Genomic DNA, 15,041 nt, shown 5'->3' with positions numbered 1-15,041 from the left:
AAGACATGAGCCCCAACTACACACCAAGTATTTCCTTCCTGAAGTTAAAAGTTCTGCTCTCCAATGCTGTCCTGTCCCACAAGCCAAAAGGAAACAAAGGAGAAATGCTCCATACATTCCCAGATATGTGCTTGCTTAGACTATTCATTTGAACAGTTCCTGTCACAGGATTTTCTTCTATATTTCTTTGGCTCTTTTAAAATTCAAGTTATGTATTTTCTATTTGGAATTTTCAACTTTTTGGCTTCTATCCTTCCTTCTGAACTAAATCACACATTTTCTTCTATATGTCCCTGAAGCAAAAAAATGAGACCATCTAGATAAAAATCTCTGTTTCCAGGGTAATGAAGCCCCAGAATATGAAGACATTAAAGTCACAATATCCTTAAGAGATGAGCTTTTAAAAACCACCCACCCAGCAGCACTTAGAGCTTACAGTTTTTGTCAAAAACTTCCTTCACATTAAGTATAAAGTCCGAGCTGTCAGATGTTTCTATGTACTACCCTCACTACGAGGTGAGACACACAGCACAGGATTACACTCAAAAGTTTTTCTCCTAGTACTGGTGAAACCACGGAGTCAGAACTCAAATATCAGCTCCCACTGAGACCTGTGGAATCTCTCATGTCAAAGGTTTAAAGCATCTGAAACATTTGAAAATGTTGATGAAGCACCTCACGTTCATTGTTAATCGGTCATGTGCAAGTGCGTGAAACAAAGTAAAGCTACAATTTAACTTGTTTGTACCTCAGCAGTTCTGCTTTAAGCAGCCAAAGCTGCCAAAGTATTTCACTGGTTTGCCCAGTATTTTGCAAGGTGGCTTTATTTAAGCCACACACTTCAAGCATCTCTCATTTCACAGCTGCAGTGTTCGCACTGTCTACAGCAGAGATCATTTCCCCTCCGAGTCTCCCAAAACCGCCCCTGTTTTCTGAAATGCCTAACCTGAGACAGCACACGTGTTCCCAAGTAACATTTAAGGGCATGCTTTCTGCAGCATGCACACAGTCTCTCCAGAAACCAGCACACCGGTGTCTGGTTATGATTAACACTGCCTCTGAGTAATGCCACGTGTCAACAATTCTGTCCTGCTCATGACTCAGCCTGCGGCTGGAGCAAGTGTGCGAAGAGCAGATAAAGCCAGCACCACAGCTCAGGTTATCAGGCGCTGCAGGTCTGGGTCAGAGCCAGTGCTGGCACTCTGTCCTGCCACGTGGGCAAGGCGGAGGTTAGGAAGCTGTTTTCCTCACTCTCCTGCAGTAGCTGTCAGCTTGAAGATATTTGTACTTTTTCATTTAAACAAGAAGACCACATTCGATCTGAAAGTTGCTATGCAGTAACACTGTTAATCAGCAAGGTAAAGATATCCTGCATTAGAGTAGATAACCTCTTTCAGATGTCCCTGTGAAGGCCTCTGAACAGTTTCTGAATGAATAATCTTATTATTGGAGAGAAGAAAGTAGAAGTCTAATCTCCACAAAGCCTCTTACTTGTACTGGGTGATTGCTCAGCCAGAGATAAGACAAGGAACTGGGGTGCAGAATGCCTTCTCCTCAAGCCAGGGTTCTGGCTACACATTGACAAGATTACTGCATAACAAAACTATCCCCAGTAAAACACTTACTGTTTAACTCTTACCACGACATTTGTTAAAGATATTAATATCCTTCTAGTTTAAGGGAGCTAAGTAAATAAAGCCATGTCATCTTGCAGTTCATAGAATCATTCTGATTGGAAGAGACCATCAGGATCATTGAGTCCAACCATAACCCAACTCTAGCACTAAACCATGTCACTGAGAACCTCATCTATATGTCTTTTAAATACCTTCAGGGATGGTGACTCCACCACTTCCCTGGGCAGCCCATTCCACTGTGCCCCTGCTTCCCCAACCTTCCCGCCCCACTCCTGAAAGACAGGAGAAAAATCAAAAGGAATTTAAAAATTCAAGCTGATGTGCTGTTCTGTGCTTATAAGCCAATTCAGGTTTGATCAGGGTTTACATTTAGGTTTTGGGTGTTTTTAAATAGACTTTGCATGCTTCATTAAGCCAGACATATCTGACATTGTCATGTGTCTTGCAATACTTTCAATGCAACTGAATTTAAGTAGCTCCATATTTTCCAAATCTACTTTCACCAGGTTCATTTTAGACAAGACACACAAGCCAACTACTACATTATGACGAGGCATACTGAACATCATTCTACGTCTTCCATTATCAGCAGTGTTCCCTTACAACTCGTACTGAGAAATCTTCAGTCATCTCATACAAGCATCCTACAAATCAGTGTCCCTTGCACAAAGCTGCCAAGTAAATATTTCAGTTTTGTACTAGGGAACTAACAGACTTTTGGTTGCCATTTAGATGGAAAGAGTATACTTACTGCTAGGAAGAGCATGCAGTACATGGAGAATGAAGAATGGCCAGAGTAAAACGATAGTCTGGAAGAGGAAAAAAAAGCAGACAGCTCATTATTTTTCTTTTGCAACACTCAGTCTACAGTGATATTGGTTATATTGCACAAGTGAACTGGTAAAATGCAAACACCCCCATGCTTTGTTTTTTTTAAACAGACCATCTAGGCACAACAGCTGTCACTCATCATGTCCAACAGCTTTTGACAAACAGCACTTCCCCACTCAGCAGCTCTCCCCGCATTAGGTTGACTTCCACATCAGGTAGTAACTTCCAACCCTTTGACCAAGGTCTGCACAGTAACCAAATATCCTCAACATCAGAACCCAAGTGTTTCTTGCAGCAGTATATTTTTTTCATCTTGATAAATACCAGACTACCATAAGCATTATCAGTTTTTTTAATTACTTATCAGATAGTCAGAGTATGTGTATGAGAACAAATGACACATTAATCGCCCCAAACCACTTAGTTGTATTTTGTCACCATCAAAAGGCAGTAGTTAACAACTGCTAACTAGATGTTTATACCACATATACATTTATTAAGTGTACTGATTCACACAGACCACAATCATCTGTCACTGAAGGGCAGAGGCAAAAGCAGGAAGACAGTTCATTAGTCAGACAACCACAAAAGATGACACCTCATGTAATATTCATAGAAATAGCTTCATACTTGGCTACCTCATTTAAAAAATGTCAGTGTTGCCTTTAACTTGCAAAGGCTTCTGGCAGGTCCAGACTAAAGGTCAGTTCAGAGCACATTCAGCAAGGTCCAGCCCTGCACTGGCAGTCTGTGAGGAGCCCAGTATCAGAGGTGTAAAACAAACCCCACCTACCTCTCCATAAAAAAGAGAGAGCATAATAAAGTAATTTCTAATTCAGTCATAAGTGGAGAGATGAAATAAACTGTATTTAAACTATTTTTTTTCTCTTATGCACAGAGCTCTGTAATAGCACTGCTCTGCAGACTATCAGCTAGGCTTCTGTGCCATTTAGCTATGTAACACTGCACTCCTCATTTAAGAGTTTGGCACATACAAAGACAACTTAAGAAAAACTTCTATAGCTCTCCAGACTGCCCTTCACCATACCCAGTTGGGCCATATTTTGGTGCCTAAGCAAGGCAGAGAGCCCGAGGCCAGGAAATTCCAGTCAAGGGAAACATTCCTGCCCTCTGGAGAGTAATGATGGCAGCTCTGATGAGCAGTAAGATTGGGTTAAACGTTCACCACTCAAATACCACAAAGGAGGCAATAAAACAATCTTGTGCACAAGTGAAACTGCAAAACTTCCGGCACCAATTTGCATGTGTAATTTAAGAAACTGCATCAGACCTCAAAAAAACAAAACAAAACAAAACAAATTTCCTCTGTAGGTTTTAGAGTTCTCAGTTTATATTTTATTCAAAGCACTGCCAATAGCTTTCAGTTTCAGAGATACTAAATAAGCCATCTTGAAAAGAGTAATCTAATATAACTTGTATGTGAGAATATATATTTTCACACCCCTGCCAGTATTTTTCAATTCAGTTCTTACATAGAAAAACTGTATTGACAATGTGTTACCTTCAGATATTTAAAATTCAAAAGCATTAAGATTACATTTTGGCTAGACATCCCTTCTCCACTTTAGTACTCTAATAACTCTTTCCCAGTTAAACTCCCTGACAGCCAATACAATAAGCATTTAGAAGAGCTCTGTGTCTTTCAGACAAACATGTCATCTGAGCCACTGTCCTGGTTTTGTTAAAAAACAAGGTTCTCTTTTAGTGAATTTGCCTGTCAGCTAAAGCCTTCATGTTAGCTGCATTTTCCTGGAGAACCCAACACATGTTTTGGTTAAACCTAGCAATGGAATGCAAACTTATTGATAAGCACGGATGGACATCTCGCGAGAGGGGCAACGAGAAAACTGATGACTGAGAGACTGACCAATGGTGTATAACATCCCATTCACGTGAATACTTCATATAAAAGTGGGAGATCACGAGGATCTCGTCCCTTTTTTCCTCATGGCTGACATTAGGAGAGGACCTTGCTGGTCGTCCCTGCGAACTGAGGCCTAGTGAGAGACTGAATCCAGCTCCGGTTGGCTACAGAGTCTAATCCAGGACTTTGGGTGCTGGCTCTGCAGTTGCTGAGACTTTCAAGATTGGTTTTGTATATTTTGTATTATTTTCTCTATTCTTATTAGGAGCATTAGTAAAACATCTTTAATTTTTCTAACTCTCTTCTCTCTGTCCTTCTTTCCCTCCCGATCGCCTGTCCTGAGTGGGAAGGGGGGAGAGGGAGGGGCAAAAGGGGGAAGTGGTGGGGAGAGGAGGTTAACAATACATCTGCCAGGGTTTGATTGTCACCCCGCAATCTTAACTCTCGACAGCCACAAAAGCAAAGCATGCTGTTCTACACAGCAGAAGATACAGAATAAGGAATTCCTGGCACCTATGCTAATATTTTATCCACTGACTGTGGAGCTATTCTTGTTGTTCATAAAATGATGTTTGCTACAATTCCTAAAGGCAACCTATTGGCAGCTGAAAGACTTCAAAAGGCTAATAGTGACATAAGGAATAAATCAAAGTTTCTTTTGGTATTCCTATACCATTTTATAAGTGTTGTTGACTACCAGCATTCTTGGGTTTAGGAATATATTATCCCAATGTTACATTAAGATCGCCTTGTTCCAAGTTGCGGATTACAAAATTTGAATGCATTCTCATCAGGCATAGATACATATGCCATACATGATTGAAAATGTTGTGCTTAGCATATGAAGTACACAGAAATACAACTGGGACAAAGTATTGATCCAACTTGTACATTGTGCAATTCCCGTGATATTTCTTATGCAATACTGCTGTTTTTAGTCTTCTTAAAAGGATATACCACAAAAAAACAAAACAAAAATCCCCAAAACAAACAAAACTACAAAAAACCCACCCCACCAAACAAAAAACAAAAACAACAAAAAGCACACAAAACCAACCAAACAACAAAATGCTCAAACCCTTTCAAGCACTAAGTTTGACAATGGAAAAGTTTCTCAACGATTCCTAAGCACACAATGTCTTCCCAATGTAAGGAGAACATCCTGCCTCTTAAATCAGCCAACCTGTGTAGTTCAGGCTTATTTGTGATCATACTGCAAGTGCTGGCTTGCCATGAGATTTTAATTAAAAAACCCCAATCAGTTTTCACTAGTCCTAAGAATGAAGCAGCATTATAAGAAAATGGATTTGTAAATAAAATGGCTCATGCACACCTCAAAAGACCTACTTTTGGCTAGTGAAGGAAAGGCTAAATTAGTCTACTAGGAATTCGCACATCAGATTTCAAGACAACTTTCGAATGAATATTAGAACAGTACCCAGTGAAACCGTGGTTTTATGAAATTGGGCTTTTTGTACAATGTCTTGTTTTGATTCTTTCCAAAATGGCAGAGTCAGACATCAAAAGAACAGCTTTGCATAAATCCATGCTGTTTACTTCATCAATACCTACTTCATAGATCACTTCTGAAGCAAGGAACAAGGTTTCATTTTAACAGAAGAAAGCATAAGCATTAATTATTTCCACTGGGGCAATACAGTCCTACCAAGTTAGAAGAATGCCTGTGAACATTAACATGAAACCAGTTTCAGGTCTCAGCTGAAGTCTAACACTCTCTTGGTTTCAATGTATACAGTAAAGCTGAACATCTCAAAAAAGTCTTAGAACAAGGTAATTTAAAGGCTGTTTCAATGTCCGTTTTGCCACAAATTTCATATGTTTTATGAGAAAGAAAAAGAGATGCTATGCTTCCTTAAAAAGGTTGCCATAAGACCAATTGTAATTAGCCACTAGAGTCTGTTATTTTATGTCTGTATTTTTAAAGATTACCTGGAAAAATAATCAAAGTACAAACAATTCCTACAAGAAACAGTTGAACTGAACCACTCACTACTTTAGCCAGGATTTCTAATTGCAGATAAAGCCTAAGATAAAGTCAGATAAATTGCAGATAAAGTCCTGCCTTGCAAGACTTGACACTGACAACCATTTTTCACTGTGCTACATTTCTCTCTACACACAAAGACAATTTAACCTAGGGAGCAGTGCCTGCCTGATAGCAGTACAAAAACGGAACATAAGACAGCAAATAAAATTATCATTTATCTTACACTGTCACTTGCAAGAAAGAGTTTGTTTTAAGCAGTAAGTTCTGCTTGGCAGTATTTTATAAAGTGCATTATTTCATAAGTGAATTACTGAACACTGGAGCTCAGTAAACAAGCTTGTTGTCATGTTGCCATATAATGTGCTTGTAAGGACACCAAAGTGCAGGAGTATGACAGGGAAATCAACAGCCTTAGACACAAGATTATGAAATAGCTACATACATATGGCACAGTGTAACATTATATGGTGAGAAATTAAAGTGTTGGAAACAACACTAGAAAGGGATAAATCAGAAGAAAGCATATCTTTTGGTGCCACAATAAATGTGGCAGAGGCTGAATGATAAGGGAATCTTGGGAAGTACTGAATTATGGAATGATCCCTTAGAGAAAAACAGGAGGCCCAGCAAAACATTATATGCACACTGCCACATCAAAGCAAATAGAACCACACCACCAGCAAATCCTTTCCATCCTCACGTTCTCTGGATTCTCCAGGTCTCACTCAAAGTTTCCACTGACATTCGTGTTACCTGTTCCATCGATCTGCAGGGTAATCACTGCCAGACAGAGCTGCAGCTCAGCACGTGTCCAGTAAGCCAGAGAGCTACACGTGCTTCCCAGGGAAATATTCCCAGAATTTCAGCACCACGGGGCCATGGTTTAATAAAGTGCTAGTCCTATGCTTAAGCTGAAAGACCGTATTCTTTAAGTCAGTGTTCTCTGCATTCAGCCATCAACATATTCTCACAGCAGCTGCTCTTCTGTCAAGCGCTAGACTTGCACAAGAAAAACTTTAAAAATCATTGGGGGTTGAAAGGTTTGAGGACTCTGAAATTAGGCACTTCTGTGATTACTGCAAAGAAATGTTTAAACACACAAGGAGGTCACCTATTTAACAGTATCAGCAACTACTCAGATGGTATTATCAGTTTCTCCACTGTCTTCCTTCTCTGCCAGTACTTAAACACATGCCCCAGTACAAAGCCTTACTTTTACAGAGAGGAAAAAGCTGACAGTCTTTCCAATTCAGTAATCCTCATCTAGACAACTTTATTGACAAAAGTGTTCCAACATGATACTTCCTAGCAAGTGTCTTGCATAATTCCCTGATCATATTTGGGCTGAAGGGTAGATCCACTCAGTTCTACTTCAAGTAGTGGCAGATAGTAAGAAAACTTCGTAAATGCTTACACTTCATACACACAAGACTATGCCAAGCTTTTTGAAGACAGTTAAATTTACCTTTTACAGGCTATCCTAACATATGATTATCTTATAAAAATTTATGAAAACGAAAGTTCCCTGTTTATCCTACTGACATAACACAGATCTAGCAGGTTCTAGGAAGAAATAGGCAGTCTCTTTCTCTTCCCACCATCTTTAAGAAACAATCCCTGCAGACAGTGCAAGTAATGGGTATAAAGTAACCTTTTCCTGAGCTCAGAATCAACATGAATTGGTTTAACTCAGTTATGAGTACTACAAGGATTGTCTTCACTGCTATGTTGACCAGATTTTGAAGCTTTTTTAAAATGAAGTTTTCTTTGCTCTCCAAAAATTGAAGTATCTCACAATACGTACTAGTATGCAGATAGTGCAAATTTTCTTTAAAAATAAACATAACAAACTGATTGGGCAATGACCAGTTAGCTAGCTGTTCTGCATCTGTCAGCAGCCATTTGTACCAGCAGCTGCGAGAAGAATAAATGGGATAACCAATAAAGAAAAATCTCCTCCTCCAGTTATTTTTTCTGTTTTGAACCAGTCAGCTTGCATCTTGAACTTCCAAATAGTCAAAAGTTTCACCTAGGGAGAAAGAAGTTACCAACTCCTGGCATCCAAACCACACAAACATGTATGTTCTGAACTCTGGATATTAGAAAGTCCAACCAACTGGCACTCTGCAATGGCATTCCACATGCACATTGCAAAACCACAAGAAAGCACGTTACCTTTTGTCAGGATTTACTTTATCACTCAATTTAACTTGGACAAAAGGAAAGTTCAATTTTCCACAGCACTTCTGGTTAGGCTCCTCCAATAGAAAAAAAAAAAGTTAGGACTTTGTTTACTTCTCCTTCCTAGTAATCCCCTCTCAGGAAAGGGTAAAACTGAAAATAGCAGCAAGGGAGATTTAAACCAACATTTCTAAAGACTAACCAGTTTGCTCTCACATGCATCTGATTACAGGCTTCTGTTCCATTAACCGTGTCTGCACGCATTATCCACATAATGCTGTTCGGACTCACAGGAGCATTATTATCCCTTTACATAAAGGGAATGAGAACAAAAAAGATAATCCCTGTTAAATCAGGGATTTGATTGTTATTCCCTTTTTAAGGAACTGCTCTGGGCATGAAGTGCTTGGCAAGTGTGCAGAACCCTTCCCCCAACAGATTTGTCGTCTTCGAAAGACAAAAAGGGAAGGGGGGCAGCAGGAGAACTGTCGGCATTAAGGAAATTTCAGTTTGTATAGTATTGTATTTGAGTAATGCACAGTTACACACGTGTCCAAAGTTTCATATTAACAGAATTTTCACTTCTATTAACTTGGACATAAGCTCTGCAAATCAGTGAAATTCTGCCAGGAGTAAGAAGATATTAGGTTGGTGCAAAAGAAATTGCAGGTTTTGCATTGTTGAAATTTGCTGTTTGATATATATTGTAATACATTCCTAAATGCAGTTATGTTATACATAATTTTAGTACTTTTTTTGCCTTTTTGCTACTTGTTACTTGTTTATTTTATATTTATTTTAGATTATGGAAATGAGCTTAGACATAAAGCAAATTCAAGTGCTTTTCTTACTGGAGTTCAAAATGGGTTGTAAAGCAGTGGAGATAACTTGCAACATCAACAATACATTTGGCCCAGGAACTGGTAATGAACGTACAGTGCAGCTTCAAGAAGCTTCACAAAGGAGATGAGAACCTTGAAGATGAGGAGCATAGTGACAGCTATTTGAAGTTGACAACAACCAATTGAGAGCAATCAAAGCTGATCCTCTTACAGCTGCACAAGAAGTTGCCGAAGAGCTCAGTGACAACCTTCTACGGTTGTTCGGCATTTCAAGCGAATCAGAAAGGTGAAAGAACTTGATAAGTGGGTGCCTCATGAGCTGACTGAAAACAAACAAAAAAATCGTGTTTCCAAGTGTTCTCTTTTCTTCTACACAAAAACAACATACCATTTCTCGATCAGAGTATGATATGCAATGAAAAGCTGATTTTATACAACTGCCAACAACCAGCTCAGTGGTTGGACCGAGAAGAACCTCCAAAGCACTTCCCAAAGCCAAACTTGCACCAGAAAGGGTCACAGTCACTGTTTGGTGGTCTGCTGCCAGTCTGATCCACTACAGCTTTATGGATCCCAGCAAAACCATTATATCTGAGAAGGATGCTCAGCAAATCAAGGATATGCACTGAAAACTGCAATGCTGGCACTGGTAACAGAAAGGGCCAAATTCTTCTCCACGACAATGCCCAACCACACGTCACACAACCAACACTTAAAGTTGAACTAATTGGGCTACGAAGTTTCGCCTCGTCTGCCATATTCGCTTTACCTCTTGTCAATCAACTACCACTTCTTCAAGCATCTTGACAACTTTTCGCAGGGAAAATGCTGCCACAACCAGCAGGATGCAGAAAAAGCTTTCCAAGAGTTCATCGAATCCCAGAGCATGGATTTTTACGCTACAGGAATGAACAAACTTATTTCTCCTTGGCAAAAATGTGCTGACTGTAATGGTTCCTATTTTGATTAATAAAGATGTATTTGAGCCTAGTTATAATGATTTTAAATCAACAGTCCAAAACTGCAATTACTTTTGCACCACCTAATATATCTACCTACTTGATTAGCTATAGTTAGCTTCCAAATAATTTCCATTGTACTGAAGACAAGTTACCAATTTTGATTTCCAATGAACTTAAGCATGAAAATCTATTGAAATATCAGACAGACTACAAGCACAGCTTTTTAAAACCATTAAAGAGTGAAGAGTTTTTGTTTTCAGTTATGAAAATGAGTATTGTCCCTCACCATCACCACTGAGGAGGGCCAGTTCACATTAGAGCAAAGGAGATGTAAGATTGGAAATGTGATCCAGATTGCAGAATTGTATCACAACTGATTACAGCATGTTTACCTTTGAGATTTGATTCTCCCTGCTGCCAGCTAACTTCTTTAGCAAAGGCAAGCTCTTTTTGCTTCTAGGTCAAGTACAGCCCCATTTCACTATCCAATGTAGCCCAGAATCTGCTAAAGTTTAAATATTTAAAAGACTCTTATTCACTATCATATTTCAGCTTTTTCCTTCCATGTAAAATTAAGTGTAGGTGCCCTGACTAAGCTTCAATTCCAGAAGTGGTGAATAATTTAATTGAGACTGGAAGTGTTCCCAAATCTGCCATGTTACATGTTGAATAACAGTAATGACAGAACAGTGAGAAGCAGCATTTAAGGAAAAAGTTGCACCATCTGAATAATAGTACACATGTGTGACCTTCCATTCCTACCTTTTGAAGTGCTTCGGTATCCAAGCTCCTTGAGAAATTATTTTTTGCATATATCTTTTCAGAAGTGAAAACTACTAAATTAGCCTCTGATGATGGTTAGAAGGTCCACAACAGAAATAATCAGAATGCTATACAGAACATACAAGTATGCCCCAAGCAAACATGTAGCTGATAAATCTGTAGCAGCTTTAGAGAAATTTCTGATTCATGATGCTGTTAGAAACTGCTGGATTAGATGCCATTTAGTTATGCTTCAATGTTTAAGTGCAGTCTGATTTTTAACAAAGTTTGAAGAAGTTTCAAAATAAAATATTGGAACATTTCATACAAGCTAAGGTATTTTAATGCAAAAATAATTGTTCATCATAGAAATTCTCCCAGTATGGAGAGGGAGAGAGGAGAAGAGAAGGAAAGGAGAGACAGGAACCATTGTTTAATAGAGATGGGTTAACTTGAAGCAAATGTTGTGTCTCTTGGCTTAGGTTTAAAAATTCCAAAGAAAACCAATTGGAAAGGCTATCTAATGAAACTGGAAAATGGAAGTATTCATTAAAATGGAAGAAAGTAATGTATGAGTTTTGTGGGGGTTTTGTTTTGGGTTTGCTTGGTTTTTAAAACAGTTACAGTTTTGAAGGTGTAGACAGAACAGAAAACATAAGATTTTAATAAGTTTCGTTGAAATTCAAGCAAAGCTACGCAGGTCAGACCCATACCAGCCATCTAGCACAGGTGCGTAGCTACTGGGAACTGCTGAGTGATTCAGCTGCACCCACTGGCACACACCAGCACGACTTACAAAAGACCTCTAAACAAAGCTGAAATACAATTCCTGGCAAACCATTGGCAAAGGGCACCACCTTGGCAATTGTGTTGAAATAAATTATCAAGGTCAAAACAGTCAGCTCTAATTTCCTAATGCCTTCTTTGAAGATTACATTTTGAGTTTGCAATGGCAGACTAAACACAGCTTGTTTAGAGTGCAGTCAGCATGGGAGCAATACATCAACTGAAGTAAGGAAATGTTTTTTCCTTTAGACATCTGACTTGTGATATGAATCTGTACATTAGTAATAACATTATAATATGACACTTAACAGCTAAGTTATTCTCTTACCACAAACAGGATGAAGTGACAGACTCAAATTAGAGACCTTCAACTATCCAAAGTTAAACTCAACTTCAGAGGAAGTGTTTCACACACACATATGCATCCCTGCTAGTTGCTTAGGTCTGCTTTGGAGCCTAACAGAGTTCAGACCAGACAGAGTGCCTCTGAAGTAGCCAGACTTGTACAACTTGGTTTAATATTTACCACTTCAGGTTCAAAGGTTGCACTTTTGTGCATGTGCTCACTGAGGTGATGAATAAAACAGAAAGGACAGCTTCTTGGATCTCCCTGGTCCCCAGGTTTTCAGAGTAGCTCCAAACCCAGGACTAGGAAATTTCAGGTCCCACCACAACAATCATTGTCAGTAAAAAAGCTAAGAAGTGATATCTAACAAAAATATTTGTGACAAACCTGCGCCACTCAACTAAAGTACAATAAATACTGCATCCAAGAGAAATTTCTAGTAAACTCAGGAAGCCAGAGCAGGTAGATTAAGAGCCCTTTAGCACACACCCAGGACTATTATACACAGAAAAAAATGCCTTACACTGCACAAGAATGTGTGCTGGTGGGAATTATTTTAACCAGTGTGAAAGCAGTAGGACAAATCAAACTGTACTGCATGTGGCAGCCAAATTTAGCATGACTACAAGAGGAAAACATTAGCAGCCTAAATAAATCTCCTGGTATCCAGTTCATCCTGAATTCCCATACCACTGCTCTGTTCATCCTTCTTCATATTCAGCTGTCCTGTTAAGGGAGAACATGGATTTTGGGAACAATTAATTAAAAAATGATTTTATTCTAATTTGATCCTTAAGCTCTCAAAAAATAAAGCATGTCCTCAGAACTGATTTGCAACATGACTTAAGCTTCAGCTACAAAAAACTTTAAACAGCAAATTCATTTTAATATATGCTATAGGAGTAAGGTAACCACTTTTAAGTACATCCACTGTCGGTACTCATTTGCACATCATCTGCACCACCTTCTATTTGCTTAGAAACAGGGGTTATAGACATTATATGAGTATGCAAAATACACACACACTTTAATTGCTTACTTACAAACCTGCTATAATAGCTAAAACTTCTTGCTTAAGGGGCAAATCTGTCACGACTGTTTACAATTACATTCTCACATCCTTCTGAGGAAAACATCTGAACCCCTACTTTCTACTCTCAGCTTTGCAGTATGTTAACCAAGGAACAACAGGGTATGCTTACACCTTCCCATCTGCAAAATGGAGGCAACTGTTCTGTGTCCCAGACCAGCAGCATGATAATTAAGCACTTTACATCACTGGAATGAAAAAAGCTGCTTGGTTTACCTGAAAATTATAGAGCATTTCTACATGTGTGTAATACTTCTGCCTTCTCTATTTCAAAGAGCATAAAAGTAGGGGGTGAGATGTTTGATACAGGCAGTTTTCTGCCCTAATGAACACTGCCCCCTCCACTTTCAGGACCAGAAACCTAAACTGTCTCCTTGTACAACAATGAAACCACTTTGTTATGGAACTGGTGGTAATATTTGCTTCAAAAATGTGAAGGAAAGTTTTGAACTGCATTCAGGAAGACTTATAAATCTTATTAAAAAACCAAAACCAACCCCCCCCACACAACCCAAAAGCTGGACCCAGCAATTATCTGAACCTGAAATTCAATCCAGATATTTCAGTTTCAGTCTAAAAGGACAATAAAGTTCCATTGCAAAGGGACACATCTGGCAATTATAAAATCCAGTTTGAAGCAGATCTTACATATAAACCAGGCAGAAAGCTCTCTTACCTACATCTCAACAGAAGAACAGAAACAAGCTAACAATATCTCAGTGGTACATTTGAAGAGACAAAAAGACTGGAACATCTCCAAATCTGCACCTTAAGTGAGAGCTCTATAAACAAGCTCTAGAATAAAAGTTATTGAATTGAAGCATTCAAAAAATTAAACCATATGTCCATCCTTGTCCTTTTAACTCACTGTAAGTTACAGCTGGACAAGCATAAAGAGGAGATGCAAAGTCAATAGAGAAGTTCAGCAAGGAGGAAGTTCACTTAGATGTCTGGAAGCTGGTGTTCAAGTCTTGCCCAAGGCTGAAGAATACAAAGAACTGCTAAGTTTTCCTTTCAGGGTTAGTAATTGATGTACACAAAAGGGAGAAGAGGACAATTCCAGGATACATTATAATCCAGTAGTTAGACTGGGCATCTCCAACACTGAAGTACAGATCAAAATTTCTAGAGACTGGAGGCACAGGAACTCGGGCACCTCACGTCTAGAGGGGCTTCTCTGAGAGAAATTCAGATGTCTCAAAACCTGCTGGAAGGGCAACACACCATGGTGCAAACAATTCAACAGATTCCTTTTCTGATGTTGCTGTCTGTTGGACAGGCCTGACAGGAAAAGTGCCCTCTGATAATCTCACTGATGGCATGATGAGGCTGTTCAGAGGTAGGGTTTCTCCCTTATGATTAGGAAAAGAGCAAGAAGGACTGAAGGAACCGACTTTTCCAACAGCCTGTGGAATCTCTACCTCCAGAGCTCTTGAAGAAATCAGGATGCACAGGGCTTATCAGAACTCTACAGTTACCCCTGCTTTAAACTGGAGGCTGGATTAGATGACCTTCAGAGGTTCCTTCTTGTACATACACCAAGGCTTCCAAAGCATCCAGCCACATAACAGAATTATTTAAATCATTCTTTCTACATAGTGTAACAAAGTCTCCATAGTCTCCAAGATGATGTGGACACTAACAATACTAGATGGGGGGGAATAAATCAATTTAGCAGTAAGAAAAGGTCCAATGGAAATTTCAGAAGACA

At 39.1% G+C, this 15,041-nt stretch overlaps 1 protein-coding gene across 2 annotated transcripts in view; it reads right to left on the bottom strand.

Annotated features, from left to right (window-relative positions):
- PLPP1 (phospholipid phosphatase 1) overlaps positions 1–15,041 on the bottom strand; it is a 67,240-nt gene that overhangs the window by 12,000 nt on the left and 40,199 nt on the right. For both annotated transcript variants that reach the window (XM_065860383.2, XM_065860384.2), the window contains exon 4: positions 2,389–2,446. In XM_065860383.2, the coding sequence (XP_065716455.1) occupies positions 2,389–2,446 (58 nt within the window). The remainder of the gene's footprint in view (positions 1–2,388; positions 2,447–15,041) is intronic.

Source organism: Patagioenas fasciata, chromosome Z, assembly GCF_037038585.1.
Source record: "Patagioenas fasciata isolate bPatFas1 chromosome Z, bPatFas1.hap1, whole genome shotgun sequence".
In the NCBI taxonomy this organism is placed as follows: Eukaryota; Metazoa; Chordata; class Aves; order Columbiformes; family Columbidae; genus Patagioenas; species Patagioenas fasciata.
This window is presented reverse-complemented; position numbering and strand designations above follow the sequence as displayed.